This window comes from Cynara cardunculus (assembly GCF_001531365.2).
Source record: "Cynara cardunculus var. scolymus isolate 2C chromosome LG 1, CcrdV1, whole genome shotgun sequence".
In the NCBI taxonomy this organism is placed as follows: Eukaryota; Viridiplantae; Streptophyta; class Magnoliopsida; order Asterales; family Asteraceae; genus Cynara; species Cynara cardunculus.
In genome coordinates this window covers 22684336-22702524 of record NC_037528.1, presented here as the reverse complement: position 1 = coordinate 22702524, position 18189 = coordinate 22684336, and the positions used below count along the sequence as shown (strand labels likewise).

Below are 18189 nucleotides of genomic sequence, written 5' to 3'. Positions count from 1 at the left end.
TGATTAAGCTATAATTATTTTCTTATTTTCTCAAATATATATATATATATATATATTTTCTTGTAAACATCTCAATATATATAATAAAGTAATATATATATATATATATATATATATATTAAAGAAGAAACTAAAGATAATGAGGTGACACCTTCTAATGCTTAGAACCTCTCCTATATTTTTTCTCATTTTTTTGATTTTTTTAAATATTGAATATGTTAAAGACTTTTTTGTCCCTGGATGAAAAATGTATAGCTCATAATTAACCCGGGTTATTTTTGTAATTTTGTATATCCAAGTTTAACCTCCAACTCTTGATTTGTTCTTCCATTTACTTTCTTTTATTTCTTAATGAAATTTGTTTTTCAAAGTTTCAATAATAAATAAAATGAAATCATATAATATTCTTTGGTGATGAATGAAGAAGGTGAGAGTTGAAGAAGAATTCAAAGATTTTAAAAGGTATGTAGAAATTATATTCATTAAAAAATATGATTTGTTATTACATATTTCTTTGTCAATATTGTTGGATGTGTTGTTATCATAGGATATGATTGTGTTTACGATTGGATCATATAAATTGTGTTTACGATTTGATCATATAAATTCGAATAAAATTTTGATATTTTATAATTACAGGATATGATAAACTTTTTTCGAATTTAAGCTTCATTAACAATAACTATTTATACGTGATTGATAATTACGTTAAATTTTGTCTACTTCAACATTTTTTCAATTAATAAAAATCCTTTGGTACGTAATGAAGAAATAAAAGTTGAAGAAAAACTTAAAAGCTTTTAAAAGATATGTAAAAATTATATTATATTATCATCAAACTGTGATTTGTTATCACATATTTTTTCTTTTCAATATTGTTTGATTTGTTGTTATCTTAAAGAAGAAACCATTGGAGTTTGAGGTCGCCTTCCCTAAAGCCTAGAACCTCATTTTTCTTTTTTTCTCCTTCATTCTCTCAATATCTACTACTACATTTTTTTTGTCAATTTATGTTTTTTTGTTAAATGTTTGCATTCAATTCCAACTCATTCATCTTCTTCTATATTAATTATAATGGCATAACTCCAAACCAATACTCTTTTCCCATCAATCATTTATATATATATATATATATATATATATATAGGGGCTTAATCAAATGAGAACTAATTAGTTTGTGGTAACTGTGAGAACCAATATTAACCACAAATCAATAGATAAATTAGGAAATTTATAATTTTGACAATTTTGAATTAAAATATTAATGCAAGGACATTTTTGGTATTTTAAAATTTTCCTCCCTCCTCTCTTCTCTCTCCGGCCACYGTCCTCCGGCCACTGTCCTCCGGCCACCGTCCTCCGGTGATACTACAATGGTATCACAATGCATCACATATGTGCTTGGATATCACATTGATGTCGTTTGTGTGGTCGATCGAAGATGTAACACAGTGGTATCACTATGCATCTTATATATGATTAGGTATCACAATGTATCTTTTGTTTAACAGAGTCAATATTTTTAGGTATCACAGTGGTATCATAGTGGTATCACCGGAGGACGGTGGTCGGAGGCCGAAGAACGGAGAACGGTAGCCGGAGAGAGAATAGAGGAGAGATGAGAGTTTTAAAATACCAAAAATATCCTTGTATTAAGATTTTAATTTAAAATTACCAAATTTGTAAATTTCCTAATTTATCTATTGATTTGTGGTTAATATTGGTTCTCACAGTTACCACAAACAACTCAGTTCTCCCTTGAATAGGCCCCTATATATATATATATATATATATATATATATATAAACAACTATTTATTCATCTTCATCTCTCACACCCTCTCAAATTTTATCTCTATCCTATATATCTCTAAATTTATTTTCTTTCTCTTTGGTTTTTCTTCTATTTTACTACTGATAATTTTCATAGTTTTTTTTTTTCACTTCTCCCATAATTTTATGTATATTTGTATCGTTATTTAAATTGCATTATAGTTTTTATGCATTATGTCATAAAGATTTGAAAAAGTTTTCAAGTTCAATATTTGATTTTTTGGTTGCAATATAAGRTAATAATTTTATATTGATTTGTTTCATGATTTTGATTGCATTATAATTTTATTTATGTTTGTATCGTGATTTTTGTTTGCATTATAACTCTTATGTATTAGGTRAAGATTTAAAATGTTCAAGTTCACTATTTAATTTTTACTTATGTTGAACGTTTTTTGGTTTGCGGTTTTCGAGTTCTTTAACGTTTATATATCAAGTCTTGAGAATTTAAAGTTTTCAAGTTTGGGTTGTGAGAATTTATTATTATGATCTAAGGTAAGGATTTTATGCAAGTTTGTTTTGTAATTTAGAGTGTATTAGAATGTTATGTATGTTTGTATCATGATTTTGATTGGATTATATTTTTAAATATGTTCTTATCGTAAGTTTAGTCGTATGATAATTTTATGTATGTTCATGTTGTGATTTTGATTGCATTATAATTTTATCTATTGGGTTATAAAAATTTGAAGTCTTTAAGCTTGGTATGTGATTTTTTACATATCGTATGGTTGGTCCATTCACTATTGTGTTTTTAAAGTCAAACTGTGTATTTTTTAGGATAAAAAATGGTACATATACATCTTTCTTTGAAGGAGACTCTTATCTGCAGTATTTTTTATTCTTTAGTTTGTGTCAGATTCCTTAATATTTCCGTTGCTATTATTACTCATTTTATTTAGTTTTACAACTTTATTACTAAACAAATCTCTCTCTCTCAATATATATATATATATATATATGTGTGTGTGTGTGTGTGTGTGTGTATTAAAATTTCACTAACTATATTTTATTTAACTTTTTCGAATTATTTGAATACGATTTGTTGATGATTTTATTAACAATTAATATATATTCATATAGACAATCCTCAGAACATTAATCAAAATACTCATACTATCGCACAACACGCGGTTCCCGTACTAGTGATATATTATAGGAAAAGGAGATGTTGGAATATATTAAATGAAGAGGTCTCTGATAGCATATTGGCAGGCAGGTGGTGGGGTATGTACCTCACCCATTCATCGGTGATTACGTGACCTGTATTAGATTATATGTCACCGGATACACATGCAAATACCAAACACACATATTATATCATGTAAGGGTAGTTTGTTTCAACGAAACTTATGATACAATTTTTCACATTTAAAAATTCAGACATTGTGAATTTAACCTTCACAATGATTTTGGTTTCAAGGTTTAGATTTTTTTTTATCTTCATAGTGTTTTGTTTTGAAGTTTCAAATGTAAAAATATAGTCTTACGATCAAAACACAAAAACCAAATCCATAATTCACTATTCATTACATAGTAAATATTTTAAGATTGGGTTTGTTTTAATAAATTATAATAAATGTTAGTCAAAGTTAGAGGTTGTGTTGGTTGATGATAAAGAAAACAACTTTTTATAAATAGTTAGATTAAGTTAAATTGAGTTGTGGATAAACATCAATCACCAAAACCATGTCTTCTCGTTCCAGGGACGAACTCAATTCAATGTCACCGTATTATATATCTCTTCGTCAATTGATAAAAAGAATTATATTTGTAAAAGGTATAATCATATCGTTTTAGAATATACAACTGTATTATTTCAGAAAGTTCAAAAGGTACCGTTAAAAATTGGAAAAAAAAATATATTAGCATATTCTGGTTGAAACCCACGTTCTAATATGCCAAACCAATTAACCCAATAAATTAAATAATTAATAATACCAATTTACTTCTCTAGTTTCGTTTGATTTAATGGATTGGTTTTGACAGATTTGAATTTTATGAAAGGATTTGGATTTAAAATAATTTGGAATATTTGGTGTATTTGGTGTGATGAATTTGGAATAGAATGAAATTTTATTTTTATGAATAATTAACAAAAATTAATAAAAATATATTTTATTAATGAATTATTATAGACAAGTGTTTTAAACATATTTTAAAACATTATTATATAGAAATCCTACGAAATCATGTGAAATCTCAACCATTCCCATGGGATTTCACAATTCTATGTTTGAGGGATTTCAGATCCATACAATCCTGCAAATCAAATAAGGATTAGAATGAATTTGAAATCCAAATCCACTCTATTCCTGTAAATCAAACGGACCCTTACCCTTAAACAAACCTTAGTCCTTACGGCCTTGCCCAAATTCCAGATCAAACAAATATGTCTTTGATACAAATTCAATTTTAGAAATCAAAAACTCTCAATGGCTCAATCAACTCGACGAGAAACGAAAAAAGTAGATGGCTCAGTTTGATCAGATTAGCTATTAGTTGATTTACATATTTATTTAGGGGTCGTTTACCTAAACATTTATCCGGTAAGCACTTACCGGTAAAATTCGACACTGTCGCTTACTTACTGGGTAAGATTTTATTCACTAAAAGGCATCGTATGCAACAACTTATCCCGGTAAGCGCTAACCACGGTAAGAGTCATCGTCATCACTTACCGAGTAAGACTCTCGATTATTGCTTTTGCTCTTACCAGATAAGATTTTTAGTCCTTGCCATATGATCTAGTAAAGTAAAGTGACTTGGTAACCGCTTACCAGGGTAAGCGTTTGGTAAACGGCACCTTAGCCATTATATTATTGATTACTTATTGGCGTTTACATATTTAGCATTCTGAAAAGTTGTTGATCTTTATTCGAACTTTCATTTACATATTACAGTTCATTGCTTCACTACTTAGTATGGATACGGAAAAAAATTGAAACAAAAAGTTTCATCTGGAATTGGTTCATCAACCAAAAAAACCCTCATTTGTCCAATAAAAAAGCAGCACATGATAATATTAAGAATGAAGATGTCACCGATCGTTTCCAAAAAGTAAAGACATGCCGAGTATAAATTTACGAGTTGTTTCTTAATACTACAAAAACCATACTTTTTATAATTAATTTTTGGTATATCTTAACTGTTTTCAAAAGATGAAGACACGTCGGGTCTAAATTTATGAGTTGTTTATCAGTCTTATAAAAACCATAACGGTTGTTTTTTTTGTTTTTTTTATTTTTAAATAGGTTGAAATTTTTTATGAATATATTTTATTTAAAAAATTAAAAAATAGTCAATAGGGTTGGTAAAATTATTAAGTTTTTTTATATATTTATCGGTGACTGGTTAGTCCAAGTTGCCAATAAATAAATATAGTCATGTGTTTCCCCTTCAACCACAAAAGTTTTTCTATCCACTTATATTTCATTATAATAAGCAAAGCATCATATGAGAATAAGAGTTAAAAAAAAGAAGTGTAAGAAGAAATCTGGACTCTTAATCACCTTTAATCTCAAACTTACTCATGAATCGTGCTTGATACGGGGATTTAATCTGGTACATCTCGTCCTAATGTGTATCTAAAAGTGAAGATCTCTTCTTACGCTTCTCACCTTAACTTTCTTTCTCACTGGAACCCAATTCTATTAAAATATCTATCAGACCATCCTAGTTTTATCTATCTTTTAAAACAATTTGAGACCTATCTTACATCTTCTCGATCATTATCAAATATGTCAATCGACAAATCATACCAGGTTTATTTATTCTTTTATACTTTATAAACCTGCAACTTTATTTTATTTAGTTGACGATGATCGGAAGGGTCTTCACGAATTAAAAAAATATTTCTAGCACATGGTGATTTGCATCATTTGTGGTTGATGATACTCGGGTTTATTGGGTATTTCTTTATGAAAGAAAAGTCAGAGGTTGGACATATGTTTTGAAAGTTTCTAATACATGGTTTAAAAATTCAATTACATTCCAAAGTGAAGGTACTCGCATCAGACAATGCGAAAGAGTACTTCACACTCATAGTTTCAACAACTACGTCTACGATCATGAGATACTTGATCTTGCGTTTACAATCGACAACAATTTTGTGTTGATTAATGTCTTGGAGGCCACAATGTGTTAAGTAGTAAACAAAAAAAAAAACAATTTACAGGCAACAATGGCAAAATGTAAAATTTACTGCTAGCTTCATAGAACAAACTTCTAAAGTTTATAGAAACAAGTACCTAAAATAGCAAATCCAGATGGATGTTACTGAATGATGTTAATCCCTCAGCATAATCAGTCTAAGCATCTGTAGATGAGAGTTCGAATGAAGCTTCTACTCGTGTGTCTTCCATTTAATGACAGGGTCCTTCATGAACTGACTAGTTGTTCCATGAATGATGCATAATACGTCAACTGCTTGTGTGAGCGATTTGATGGCTTCTTTTGTGTACCCAAGTAACCTGGCAAACTTACAGAGATTTCATAACAGGTTAGAGAAGTTGGTCAGTTGGTGTTACAAATTAATCTTGATGTTGTTAAACTACTCTATTAATTATCGGTTTAACCATCTCAGTGATATAAGTGAACATTGTCTGATTGCTTGTTTGCACACTCTCACTTATATCTTACTCACATGATTTCTCTCTTTGTTCTGCAAGTTAGGGTCTTCATGGAAACAGCCTCTATAATATCCCTTGGGGTAGAGAGGATCCCTTACATGAATTATGTGAAGGTTGTTTAGCTAGTTAATCCTATAACAACTATTAGGATTACATCTAAGCTAGCTAGCGGCACATCTGTCTAACTTACTCAGATAACTTGAATGAGGTCGACAATATCCCTTTATTTTGCATATATTCAAGGACATTTAGAGCATTCAGCAGATAGTCAAACACTTGCATATGGGTTATTTAGCTAAATTACATATGGACAGTGCTTTTTAAATCCATATGGACATTTAGTGCTTTTTATTTAGTTAAAACCCTGTTCCAGATGCATGTGTTGGCCGTTGGTGTGTGAGTAATATGCCAATAGATGGATCTCAGACTCAAAGTAACTAAAAGATCTCCTCTCACAACGGCTTTAAATGAACGACGTGATAAAAACATAAATTCCAACAACACACCAATACCAAAACACATACTATATATTTGGCCATGTTCGGGGTATCTTTTTCGTTGTATACTAAATGCGTCCAAAGATAAAGTTAAATTGAAGTAAGCCATGCAACATACCCCTTCCATGTAATATATCAGTAGAGTCGGGAATTGGTGAAATCTGCAATAGCCTTACAATAACTATATTAGATGTCAGAGGCATACATGAAACAATATTAACAAGAGCAAGCAATAAGCTATAGTGATGCACAAGGACATTGGTCAACGGAATTGACCATTTCAATTCCATCAGATTCAATAGATTCCGACGAACCAAATGCCCCCTTAGTATTCGGATCAAGCTGGGATTCCACCTATGAATTAGTATAAATAACCCCTTGAGATCCACCATGGTATAGAGAACTAAATTGAGAGCTTAGAAGCCCTAGTTTGAGTATAGAAAATATTGAGATGAATTATACACAATTTAGTGTTCGGTTTGTAATTTCTCTTAGATGTTCAGGTATTCTTTATCAATAAAAGCTCATCCTCTTCCCTGTGGATGTACGTCACCATACCGTCTTGGAACCACGTAAATCTTTGTGTTTTGTGCATTTTCAAAGTTCTTTAGTTGATTGAGCATTGTGCTTGTGATCTTATTTGTTTTCCACAGTAGTTGTTGGTTAGCGTCACATACTTGATTATCGTTGAATAAAGTTCATTACTTTATTTGGTTTTTTTTTTTTTTTTTTTGAACCTTTGTGTTGTTCAAAACCCCAAATACACATAATAAATCGAAACCAAACGGAAATTCGGTGTTGGGTTTGTGGCCTCAAAACTAAATTTGTGGAACTTTTTTGCATCTCCAAAAAATGTATTCAAATTGCAACATATACCACAAGTACCACAAGGTCAAAGGATTTGTTAAGTCCTTTAACCCCATACTTGGGGGATGTTTGGCAATTGCTAAATGGTTTGGTGCAGAATGATTAAGTGGTCAGAATGATTAAGAGACTCTCATGATATATTGCAAAATGAAATATAATTATTTGGTAATTGTATACAATGAAATTAGGGCTTTTAATGGTTAAGGAAGATCCAGGATACAAAATCATTCAGAAGATTTTAGAACTATTAAGAGACAGACTATCTTTTGTCAAACAAGATTCACCTCTTAACGATTTAGAGGTTGGCTCTTAATGGAACTATTAAGAGGTAAACAACCTCTTGGTCATATATTGTTAGATAATATTGATGTAGATATTATTATTCATATTTTGTGTTTAGAAATACTTGAAGAAATTGATTTTCGAGAATTATTTGTATTTCTTTTCTTTAATTCTATTTTTGATGATTAAAAACATACATATACGCTCTAAAATTAAACTTAAGGGTCGTGGTTTAATTTTAGAGCTTTTGTTTCTACTCAACTGTATATCGTTTCAAAAAAATATTCATAAAAGTCGATCACAATAAGATGGAAGGACGTAAGAAAAATGAAACACGGTATCAAAGTTGGCATTTGGCGCCCACCAAGGTACTCAACACATTCTTTCACAACGGTTTTCAAGGCAACATTTAACATCCTCTCGAAGTCTCACATCGACCAAACATCCTCAACTCTACATAAGTTAAATATTGGCTTACATACCTCTTAGAGTGCCACATCAGCTAGACATTATCAGTTACACATCAATTAGATACTGTCCCATATACGCTCGGTTTGTTTTGGTTCTAAAAGGGTAAAAATGGCAAAACTTAGAGCTAGATTATGATTTATACTACATAATGTACAAGTTAATAAAGCATGGCTTTAGATTAAGCCATTGTTTGTTGGGAGTATTTGGTTTTGATTGTTGAGAGAGAGAGAATGATATAATCATCTGTCAACTGAACAAAATTTCCACACCATAATTCTTAATCCCTGAGAAAAAGGTTACATAGTTGGAGAAAAAAAAAAGACTAATCCCAGGCACTGGGTGCTCCAGCCCCACCATACCCTCCACCACCATACCCGCTATATCCACCACCACCACCACCACCGTAGTAATCCATGCCGCCTCCATTGCCACCCCTGTTGAAGGAGCTTTCCTTTCGGAAGTCACGGCCACCAAAACGTCCTCCTGAGCGTCTGTTCTTGCCACCACCACCACCATAAGCCGCCCGGCTGGCATAACGAGTGAGCCACTGTGGTACTTCTTGATTAGCTTCTTGCATCAAATCTGCTAGCGGTTTTGCTAGCGACATATTGTTCTCGTTAAAGAAGGCTGTGGCTAATCCCGTCTTGCCAGCTCGTCCTGTCCGTCCTATCCGGTGGACGTAGTCGTCAATGTCATTTGGGAGGTCGAAGTTGACCACGTGAGAAACATGTGGGATATCAAGACCACGAGCTGCCACATCTGTTGCAACCAGAATTGGCGTCTTTCCACTCTTAAACGATCGCAAAGCTAGCTCCCTTTCCTGCAGCCAATTCACCAACAAAATCAGAAGACGAGCAATATTCTACTTGGGCTACGTTTTGCAAACTAGCTGATAAGTTAGCTCTCGACTGAAAAACCAGCCAGAAAACTACTCACGTTTGGTAAAAACTAGTTGTTAAAGATAGCTGACAAATGGGAAATGACCAAAAGAACATATTAGAAATTACTCAATTCTAACATTACATAATATAATTAAAACAAATCACTAATACACTTCATCAGATTAAGATAAGTAATTAATTGTTATGTTTTAATAGAATAATAATAATAATAATATAATTCCAATTATTGTAATAATAATTCTAATAAATAATAATAGCAAGTCGATAAAAATGAATAGAAGATACTTTGGTTTTTTTAAGAAAGTTTTTGGTCATTTAGGTAATGCACTAAGGGCATAATTGGAACAAAGTGGAAAAAAGCTCCTGTAGCTTATTGAAACGCTATTTCAAGTAGCATTCCGATAAGTTAGTTGATGGCAAACCAAACCGCTTTTTTTAATAAGCTCAAGGTTGGCTAAACATAGCCAAGCCAAGCCAGCTTGTGACAACTTACGAGCTTGTTTGTCAGAAAGCTTCACAAGCACAAAACAAGGTTGATTATCCGAGCAAGGTTAAGATATTGGTACGGTTTGGGCTCAATGGTTAGTAAGCTTGCAAGAATGAGCAATCTTGGACAAAATGTGAAAACGAAAATTCAAAATTACCGGCTGTGTTCTGTCACCATGAATAGTAGTAGCTGGAAACCCGTTACCACATAGCCAATATTCAAGTGAATCGGCTCCCTTCTTTGTCTCAACAAACACGAGTGTAAGAGGTTGCTGCAAATAAGTATCAAAACAAACATCAATCTGATGCTAACGTTTATGCTACAGCAAAGATTACATTACAAGGGGCCGGTTCAAATGAGATCCATAAATATTTTGAGAACCTAAAAAGCAATTATTCATGATGAATATTGTGATAGATACTGAGGTGAACAATATTAATGAATATTTTAGGGTTATTCGTAAAGCAAGTGTTCCCTAGGTTCTCAAAAATATTTACGTTTCTCATTTGGACCTGCCCCTACATTACAAGCAATTGTAATCATCTATATAATCGTCGTATGGAGATCTGAATGCATAAAAAGTGTACAGTCATACCTTGCCAGATCCATTATCCATTTGTGCATGGAGAAGGTCCATAAGATGGCTTCTCTTATCAGTTTCTTGAACAAATTCCACCCTTTGGACAATCAAATCAGTACTTGAACCAACACGACCGACAGTCAGAAATATGTAATTTGAAAGAAAATCAGATGCCAGTCTCTGCAGAATTCATTAAAAAAAAACATTACCCAAAACAAATTATAATGCGACAGAACATACCATATTATTATCAGGGAAATAAGCAATCAGAATGTGGTCATATTCAACAAGTATTGGAGTAACATATGCGATGACGATACAATGAATTGTTAATTCTGATGCAAGAAAATGAGCAAAAATTTCAACATGAAGTTGATGAAAGCTTTGAATGCTTCTACCAACCAGAAGGTTTGAAACGTTTCATGCTTGTGGGTGCAAGAGTTGCTTTAAAACAATCTTGTTCAAGAACAGCACAGGGTGGTTAGCCAAATCTTCCAAGAAATAACTCGGTATTTGATAAATCATTTGGTGTGTTTGCTTCTTGGTTTTCATACATGGATTTAGATTGAAAAGCTTTACACACTCAAGTATATTCATCTTGTTATCTTAGGCACGTTTGGTACATTGGACAGGACGGGACAGTACAAAAACTTGTTGTACCACGTTTAGCATGACCTTTATGGGAACAAAAATGCATTTCTTTTTCTGTCCCACCAAAATAGGTAGAACAAAAACCAAAAAGATGGGACAAGATTGATAAATTACTAAACTACCATGTCAAATTAAAACCCTAAAACCTTTCAAAATTCTTTCACCCGCCAACCTCACTCTCGCCTATCCTGTCTTTTACAGTCTAAATCCATCAGGTTCTGTCTGCATACTAAACGCACTCTTACAGAAAATGTGTTTGTGTGTGTATACGAGACAATTCAAATTAAGGGGAACCAACTAACCTGGATTTCTCTAGGAAATGTAGCACTAAACAACATTGTTTGTCTTCCACCGGGTGGCGGCATGTCCGTTTGTTCCACTATCTTCCTTATTTGAGGCTCAAATCCCATATCCAACATCCGATCTGCCTCATCAAGAGCTAAATACCTTATCATTTGCAATGAAACTTTTGCTCTCTCCAGCAAATCAACTAATCTTCCAGGAGTCGCCACAAGAATATCAACTCCTCTCTCAAGCTCTCGTAACTGCCCATGCATCAGATGCCATCAGTTACACCAAAGGCGATGAATGATAGAAATAGAGCAGATGGAAAACCAGAATTGAGCAAATGTTTAAACATATACAAAACCAAAATTCAAGCAACGGCAGATTGTTGGATGTGGGGCATGATTTAGATTGCAAGAAAATGGTCTTCACTTATGGTTGATGATTTTAAAGTATTATTCTGTTTTTTTATCCAGTTCTCTTCTTTTGACAGGAGCAAGCTTACTTTAATGGATGTATTACTAAAGATGAGAAAGTTCATATGAGAACCATAAATATTTTGAGAATCAGGGAACCAACTATTTAATGTATTATTCATGATGAATAACCATTAATATTCATGAATATCATGTATTTTCATTATTCATGATATCATGCATTTTTCTTAAGAAATTAGAAAAAGTACCCTGCCCAAATATGCATGAATAAGTTTCATGATAAATATCTATCGCGACATTCATCATGAATAGTTGGTTCTCATATCCTCAAAATATGGTTCTCATTTAACATGCCCCTACTAAAGATTATATCGTCTATAATACAAAAGGCATAAATAGAAGGCAATAGAATCAACGAACAGATAACCATTTATCACACAAATATAGACGCAAATATTTACCCTCGAGTCATATTTACCTGTTGATTAATCGGTGCTCCTCCATAAACAACTACCACCTTGACACCAGTCTGGTAAGCAAACTTTCGAGCTTCCACATGTATCTGCACATAGTTAAAACATACAGAGACATTGAATAAGTAAAATGCCAATACTCTTAAAACCCCTCTATGAAATAGCCATTAATACCAAAGTGTTGTTGGCTGAACCGTACACTGATTACCGGCTGAGCCCGACCTCCCAGGAGGTCAACGGTTCAAACCTCACCAAAGGTGAGGAGTGTCCGTGGGTATTTTCCGTATATAAATATTATACTTCAAAAATACTTGGCCATGAATCAAACCTGACAAGAGAGCTCCCTTGTAGGAGATAGAATGAGAGCAAGGGGAAAGACTGTCCTAAAACAAGGTGGTCTTTGTACAGATGGGCCCCTCATAATCCCACTGATTATGGGAAAGCAAAAGGCAGCTGTCTTCCCTGAGCCAGTCTGAGCACAAGCCATCAGATCTCGTCCTGCCAGAGAAATGGGAATCGTGTACCGTTGAACAGGGGTTGGGCGGAAATATTTGCACCTCCTAATGTTAAGATTTAGAGCTTCCCCTAAGTCTATTTCTGCAAATGTATTAACTGGAGGTGGTACGTTAACCCCACTGGTCTCCACAGGAATATCTTCATAAGCATCAAAATTAATACCACTATTTTCTTGCTCTGATGCAATTTCTGCAGGATCATCAACATCATCATTACCAAATGGATTGGCCTCCAATTCTCTACCACCCCAACTACCACCTCTATTTCCCCAACCACCTCGACCACCACGACCGCCGCCGCTACCATATCCTGGTCTACCATACTCAGACCTGGGACCAGCCCACCTTGACCCACTTGTCTGACCACTGTATCCTAACCTATCATTAATGGGTGGCGGCCCATTATTTGATGTCGCCTGGCCAACCATTGGGTCGGGAGTGGGTGGCCTGTTACGAAGATGAGGTGGAACATATGCAGGTCTATGGGAATCCCCTGAAGTCCCACCAACCCCATAACCGTCAGAGCCTGAAGCTGCATTATCCACAGCATCAGCCCACGAAGTTCTCATGATATACAAAGATAATCCTCAACCTTACCGGAAATTAATATCCCAAAAACCAAAAATCAGAAGGCAATTCTCTTAACCCAAACCAATAAATACCAAAATAGTTGCTTGCAGGTTGCTTTTGACACCAGACGTTCAAAAGGCTGCAACCTTTAACACACAGATCAATTCCTGAGCACATTGAAACAAAAAAAAACATCAACATTGTAGCAAGATACGTCATATCAGCTCGAGTTAGCTAAATGTAAAGAAAATTGCATTTAGAAGAACATCATATCATGCAGAATCGCATAAATCAACCAACAAATCTAAACAATATTCATATATTATACTATCAAAAAGTTGCTAAAAAATACTAAAACAAATGAGATAAAACGAAATTCGAAAATCTGGATGAAATCAAGTGGTATACCTATCAACAAAGACGGATTCAAACGAATACAGATAATTAGAAACCGCGGATATGAAAAGCAAAATACAGAAAATTTACAGAAAGAGGGAGTTTAGGTGCAATGAGAGCGAGCATTATGCAGAATGATTCGCTCCAAAGACAGATATACATAAAAACAACACCGATACATATAAACATGAGAGATAAATAATCAAAAACCCACAAAGGGAAAGAGGAAAGAAGAACCTGGGATAAAGGAATTCTCTTGGAAAGAATGTATCAATGGCGGAGGGAGAGAATGCAGAATTGTAGGAGGAATCAGAAACCCTAATAAAGGGGGAAGGGCCTATATTTGAGATAGAGAGAGAATTGGGACAATGAATCGAAAATATAGGATTAAGAGATGCTGTCGTGCGATTAGATTTTGAAACTAAGCAAAAACAATTTCTTTTCTTTTCTTGAAAAAAATCTTTATGCTAGAAATTGAATTATTTTAAGTTTTTTTTATTATTATTAACCTGGATATTCAATCCGTTATACGAGCCGACTAATCTCAAAACGATCATTTACTTTGCAAATAGTCGCGGAGTCACTGCATTTGAACTTTCGTGGCTACATAGGGATTTTTATTACTTCTTGAATTTGAATCTGAGACCTACTGGTAATTTTAACTTTGGAGTCAAACTCAAGCCAATCAGACAGATCCTTGTGGTTAAAGTTGATATTTATTTTTATGATATTCTATTTTTTAGAAATAAATTAATTGTGTCAAAATTCCTAAATATTTTATTATTAATTTGATTCATCAATTTTATATTTGGAAATAATATTACAAATTTTCAACAACTTGATTTAACTTTTTAAAAAAATATTGAATAAAAAAATGAAATATTATGTGTATTTATTAAAAATATACACAAAATCTTGAATGTAATTAAATTTTTATAATTAAAATAAATTATGTCAAAGAAACTGGTATCATACTCTCTTTAAATCGATACTCATGTTGATATATCATTGTTTAAGTATGTATGTTGTCAAATGTTGACATTATTTGTTTAAGATTGTTGCCAAACAGGTGAATTGTAACATTGTCAAATGTCATAGTCATCAATGTGTTAAATGTTGTTTGTTAAATTCTACATTTGTCTTCATTTGATTTTTTGATCATTGCATGTTTGTACTCTTCGTATTAGTCTCATCTACCGAGACTCCAAAAAAATAAAAACGGAGAATGAAACGTCAAAATTTCTAAAACAAAAATACATTTAATCCAACAGATTCTCTATTTTGGATGTTACAACACTGATTTATATTATTAGTAATGAATTACACTGGTGATCCCTTTGGTTTGCTCAAATTTTGAATTTGGTACTTAAAACAAACTATTTACACTGATGGTCTCTAACTTTTCATTTTCATAACACTCATGGTCCCTCCACTTAACATGTTAATTAACACCGTTATCAATGACTAACCAGTTTTTGAACAAATTATAGGGACCAAAAGTGTAATCCGCTCTAAAATTTAATGCGTTTTTTTTTATTATTAAAAATGTATTTTATATATCTAATCACAAATCAGGTTTCTTAAAATACATATTGAATAAAAAATCTTTATACTTATTTAGAAACTATCAAATTCACAAAAAAAATAGCGTTAAAAAATCTCAGTTTTAAAAAAAAAAAGGAAATCAAGATAAATTCACATATATTTTGGGTTGGAATTGAAATATGCGCAAAATATTGAAAATTAAGTTTGGTTAACATGAAATTATTAATATACAGTCAAACTACAAATGATTAAAATAACAACAAAATAAAAATTATAAATTAAGATTATAAAAACAATGATTATTCAAACAATTAAGAAAAATACCACTACAACAAAACTAGGTTTATATGACGCCAAAAAAATCAAGTGTCCCAAAAACATTCTTCTTATAGGACGTTTGTTTTTATAGAAACCTTTTTAAAAGTGTCATATAAAATTGTTAATGTGACGTTTTGTATTATAATTATCTTAAAAACTTGTTAGGATGCCCAAAAGCATCTTATAAACTTATTGCAACGCCTTTAAATAGAATATTTTATTTTTTTGGTTCTATAAATTAAGTCTTATAAAATGGATTAGAACGCTTTTTTTTTTGCGTCATATAAACCTAATTTTGTTTTAGTGATAATTTTTTCTAATTGTTTAAATAATCAGTGTTTTTTAATCTTAATTTATAATTTTCATTTTGTTATGAATTTAATTATTTGTACTTTGACTAAATATTAATAATCTCATATTAACAAACTTAATTTTCAATATTTTTCTCGCATAGTTCAATTTTCAACTCAAAATATATACGAATTTATCTTGATTTCCTTTATTTTCTAAACTTGAGATTTTTTTAGCACTAATTTTCTTTTTGTGAATTTAATAGTTTTTATATAAATATAAAGATTTTTATTTAATATGTACTTCATTTTAAAATATTTGATTTGTGATTGGATTATAAAATATTTTTTTAATGAAAAGGTAAAAAGAAAACGTGAATCACATTAAATTTTAGAGCAAATTACATTTTTGATTCTTATAGTTTGTTTAAAGACCGATTAGTCTTTCGTAATGGTTGTTAACTACTGTTGTGAAGTGGATGGATCATGGGTGTTATGAAAATAAAATGTTTTTTTTTTTTTGTAAGGGTGTCCGGGCCAAAGTCCGACTAATCCTCGGCAAATTTGGAAGCTAAACATGGCCCCACTTAAATGTCGCCAACACTCCCATCCACAGGACTCGAACTCGGGTTCATGACTATGTCATGCCCAAACATTTACCACTAGGCTGGAAGGTCTTTGACTGAAAATAAAATGTTATGGACCACTAGTATAGATAGTTTGTTTTAGAGACCAAATTCAAAATTTAAGCAAACCACTGGGACCACCAGTTTAATTCACTTTATTATTAAAATTCTTTCATCTAATAAAATATTATTTATCTCTCTGATATTTATTTTCAAAATTTTCTTTTAGTGGAAATGTATTAAATATTATTTTTCTTTTTTATTGTAATCTTTTTGGGGCGTTCACCAACTTTGTACATTTTTACACCTCTCTCCTACTTTCTCAATTTTTTATAAAGGTTTTCGATAATCTATTGGAGTAAACAAAACATGCCAAAAATGTGCAAAAATTCTGTTTTCATCCATTTTTGAGAAATATGATAGAGATGCTCTTAAATATTTTTAAAATATAATATAGACGTTTGTTACCCAACCCATTTTTTTGTATGTAGAGGAAACAGTAAATGAAGCATGATACTACTGAAATACTATTTTAGAACTGAGTTGGTAGAAGTTGGTGAGTCAAAACAGTATTTGTCAAGCTGTTTTGACTTACTCAGTATTGGTCTTCAATGGCCTATATGACAATCCAATTCGCTTTTTGTCGATATTGGTATTTCACTAAAAGCATTCTACTTGAGAATAATACTTAATATATTCATAAGACTTTTACAATAAAAATCTTATTAAAGTATATATTTTTTTTATACGAAACAATATATATTTCAGATCAAATAACATCGAATCCTTATATTATTTCGGATCTACGGATCTCAATACATTTTGATAATTTGGATCCCATCTGATTTAAAACATGGATTACATAAAGTCTGATCATTAAATTGTAAATTAGATTTTGGACAAAGTCCCTAAGACATTACTAAGTGTTTCATCAAATGTATATTTCTTTAAATCAAATGGTTGAACAACACTAATTTATAATCAACTGATAAACATGGTCAAATACAGTATAAATGTTGAACCTACTAATACAACATAATACTTTATAAACCTAATAACTAACAAAAACCCTTTCATTCCTTAAAAACCACACAAATTCATAAAATAAAATCAAGACATACGAACTAGAGAAGTATTGCCTTTTATTGTGCAAGTAGTACATTATGCAACATTTAGGTTTTTGTTTTTGAAAACTTTTAATCTTTTAAATAGTGAATTACACTTATGGTCCTTGTGGTTTGCTTAAATTTTGGATTTAAAACAAACTATCTACACTGGTAGTCTCTAACTTTTTATTTTCATAACATTCATGGTCTCTTCACTTAACAAGTATAAAGATTTTTGTTCAAAGACCAATGAGTCCATCATAATACAAAATTTAAGCAAACCACCAGTGTTTTTAAATAAGTATAAAGATTTTTATTTAAGATATTTGATTTGTGATTGGATACATAAAATACTTTTTAATAAAAATTAAAAAAAAAAACATGAATTACTATATGCATTTTCGGTCCCTGTAGTTTGTTCAAAGACC

General features: G+C 31.8%; 1 protein-coding gene across 2 annotated transcripts; it reads right to left on the bottom strand.

Moving 5' to 3' along the window:
* Nucleotides 1-8794: 8794 nt before the first annotated feature.
* On the bottom strand, nt 8795-14176 carry LOC112521402 (DEAD-box ATP-dependent RNA helicase 37-like). Of its 2 annotated transcripts, XM_025130244.1 has the most exons (7): nt 14114-14176; nt 12724-13647; nt 12401-12484; nt 11503-11745; nt 10565-10729; nt 10127-10240; nt 8903-9400 (listed from the first exon to the last, which is right to left on the bottom strand). In XM_025130244.1, exons 2-7 carry the CDS (start codon nt 13477-13479, stop codon nt 8903-8905), a joined length of 1860 nt encoding a protein of 619 aa, XP_024986012.1. In that variant the 5' UTR covers nt 13480-13647; nt 14114-14176. The 2 variants fall into 2 exon arrangements, with proteins under 2 accessions (XP_024986021.1, XP_024986012.1); XM_025130253.1 differs by lacking the exon at nt 14114-14176 and having other exon boundaries at nt 8795-9400; nt 12724-13732.
* Nucleotides 14177-18189: the final 4013 nt, after the last annotated feature.

What these genes read in the sequence shown, in the direction of transcription:
- LOC112521402 (XM_025130244.1), bottom strand. Translation starts at nt 13,479, where the DNA reads ATGAGAACTTCGTGGGCTGATGCTGTGGATAATGCAGCTTCAGGCTCT. An exon ending in GAGCACCGATTAATCAACAG is followed by an intron (nt 11,746 to 12,400) that starts GTAAATATGACT and finishes ATGCATGGGCAG; the next exon opens with TTACGAGAGCTTGAGAGAGG. An exon ending in ATGGTGACAGAACACAGCCG is followed by an intron (nt 9,401 to 10,126) that starts GTAATTTTGAAT and finishes AATTGGCTGCAG; the next exon opens with GAAAGGGAGCTAGCTTTGCG.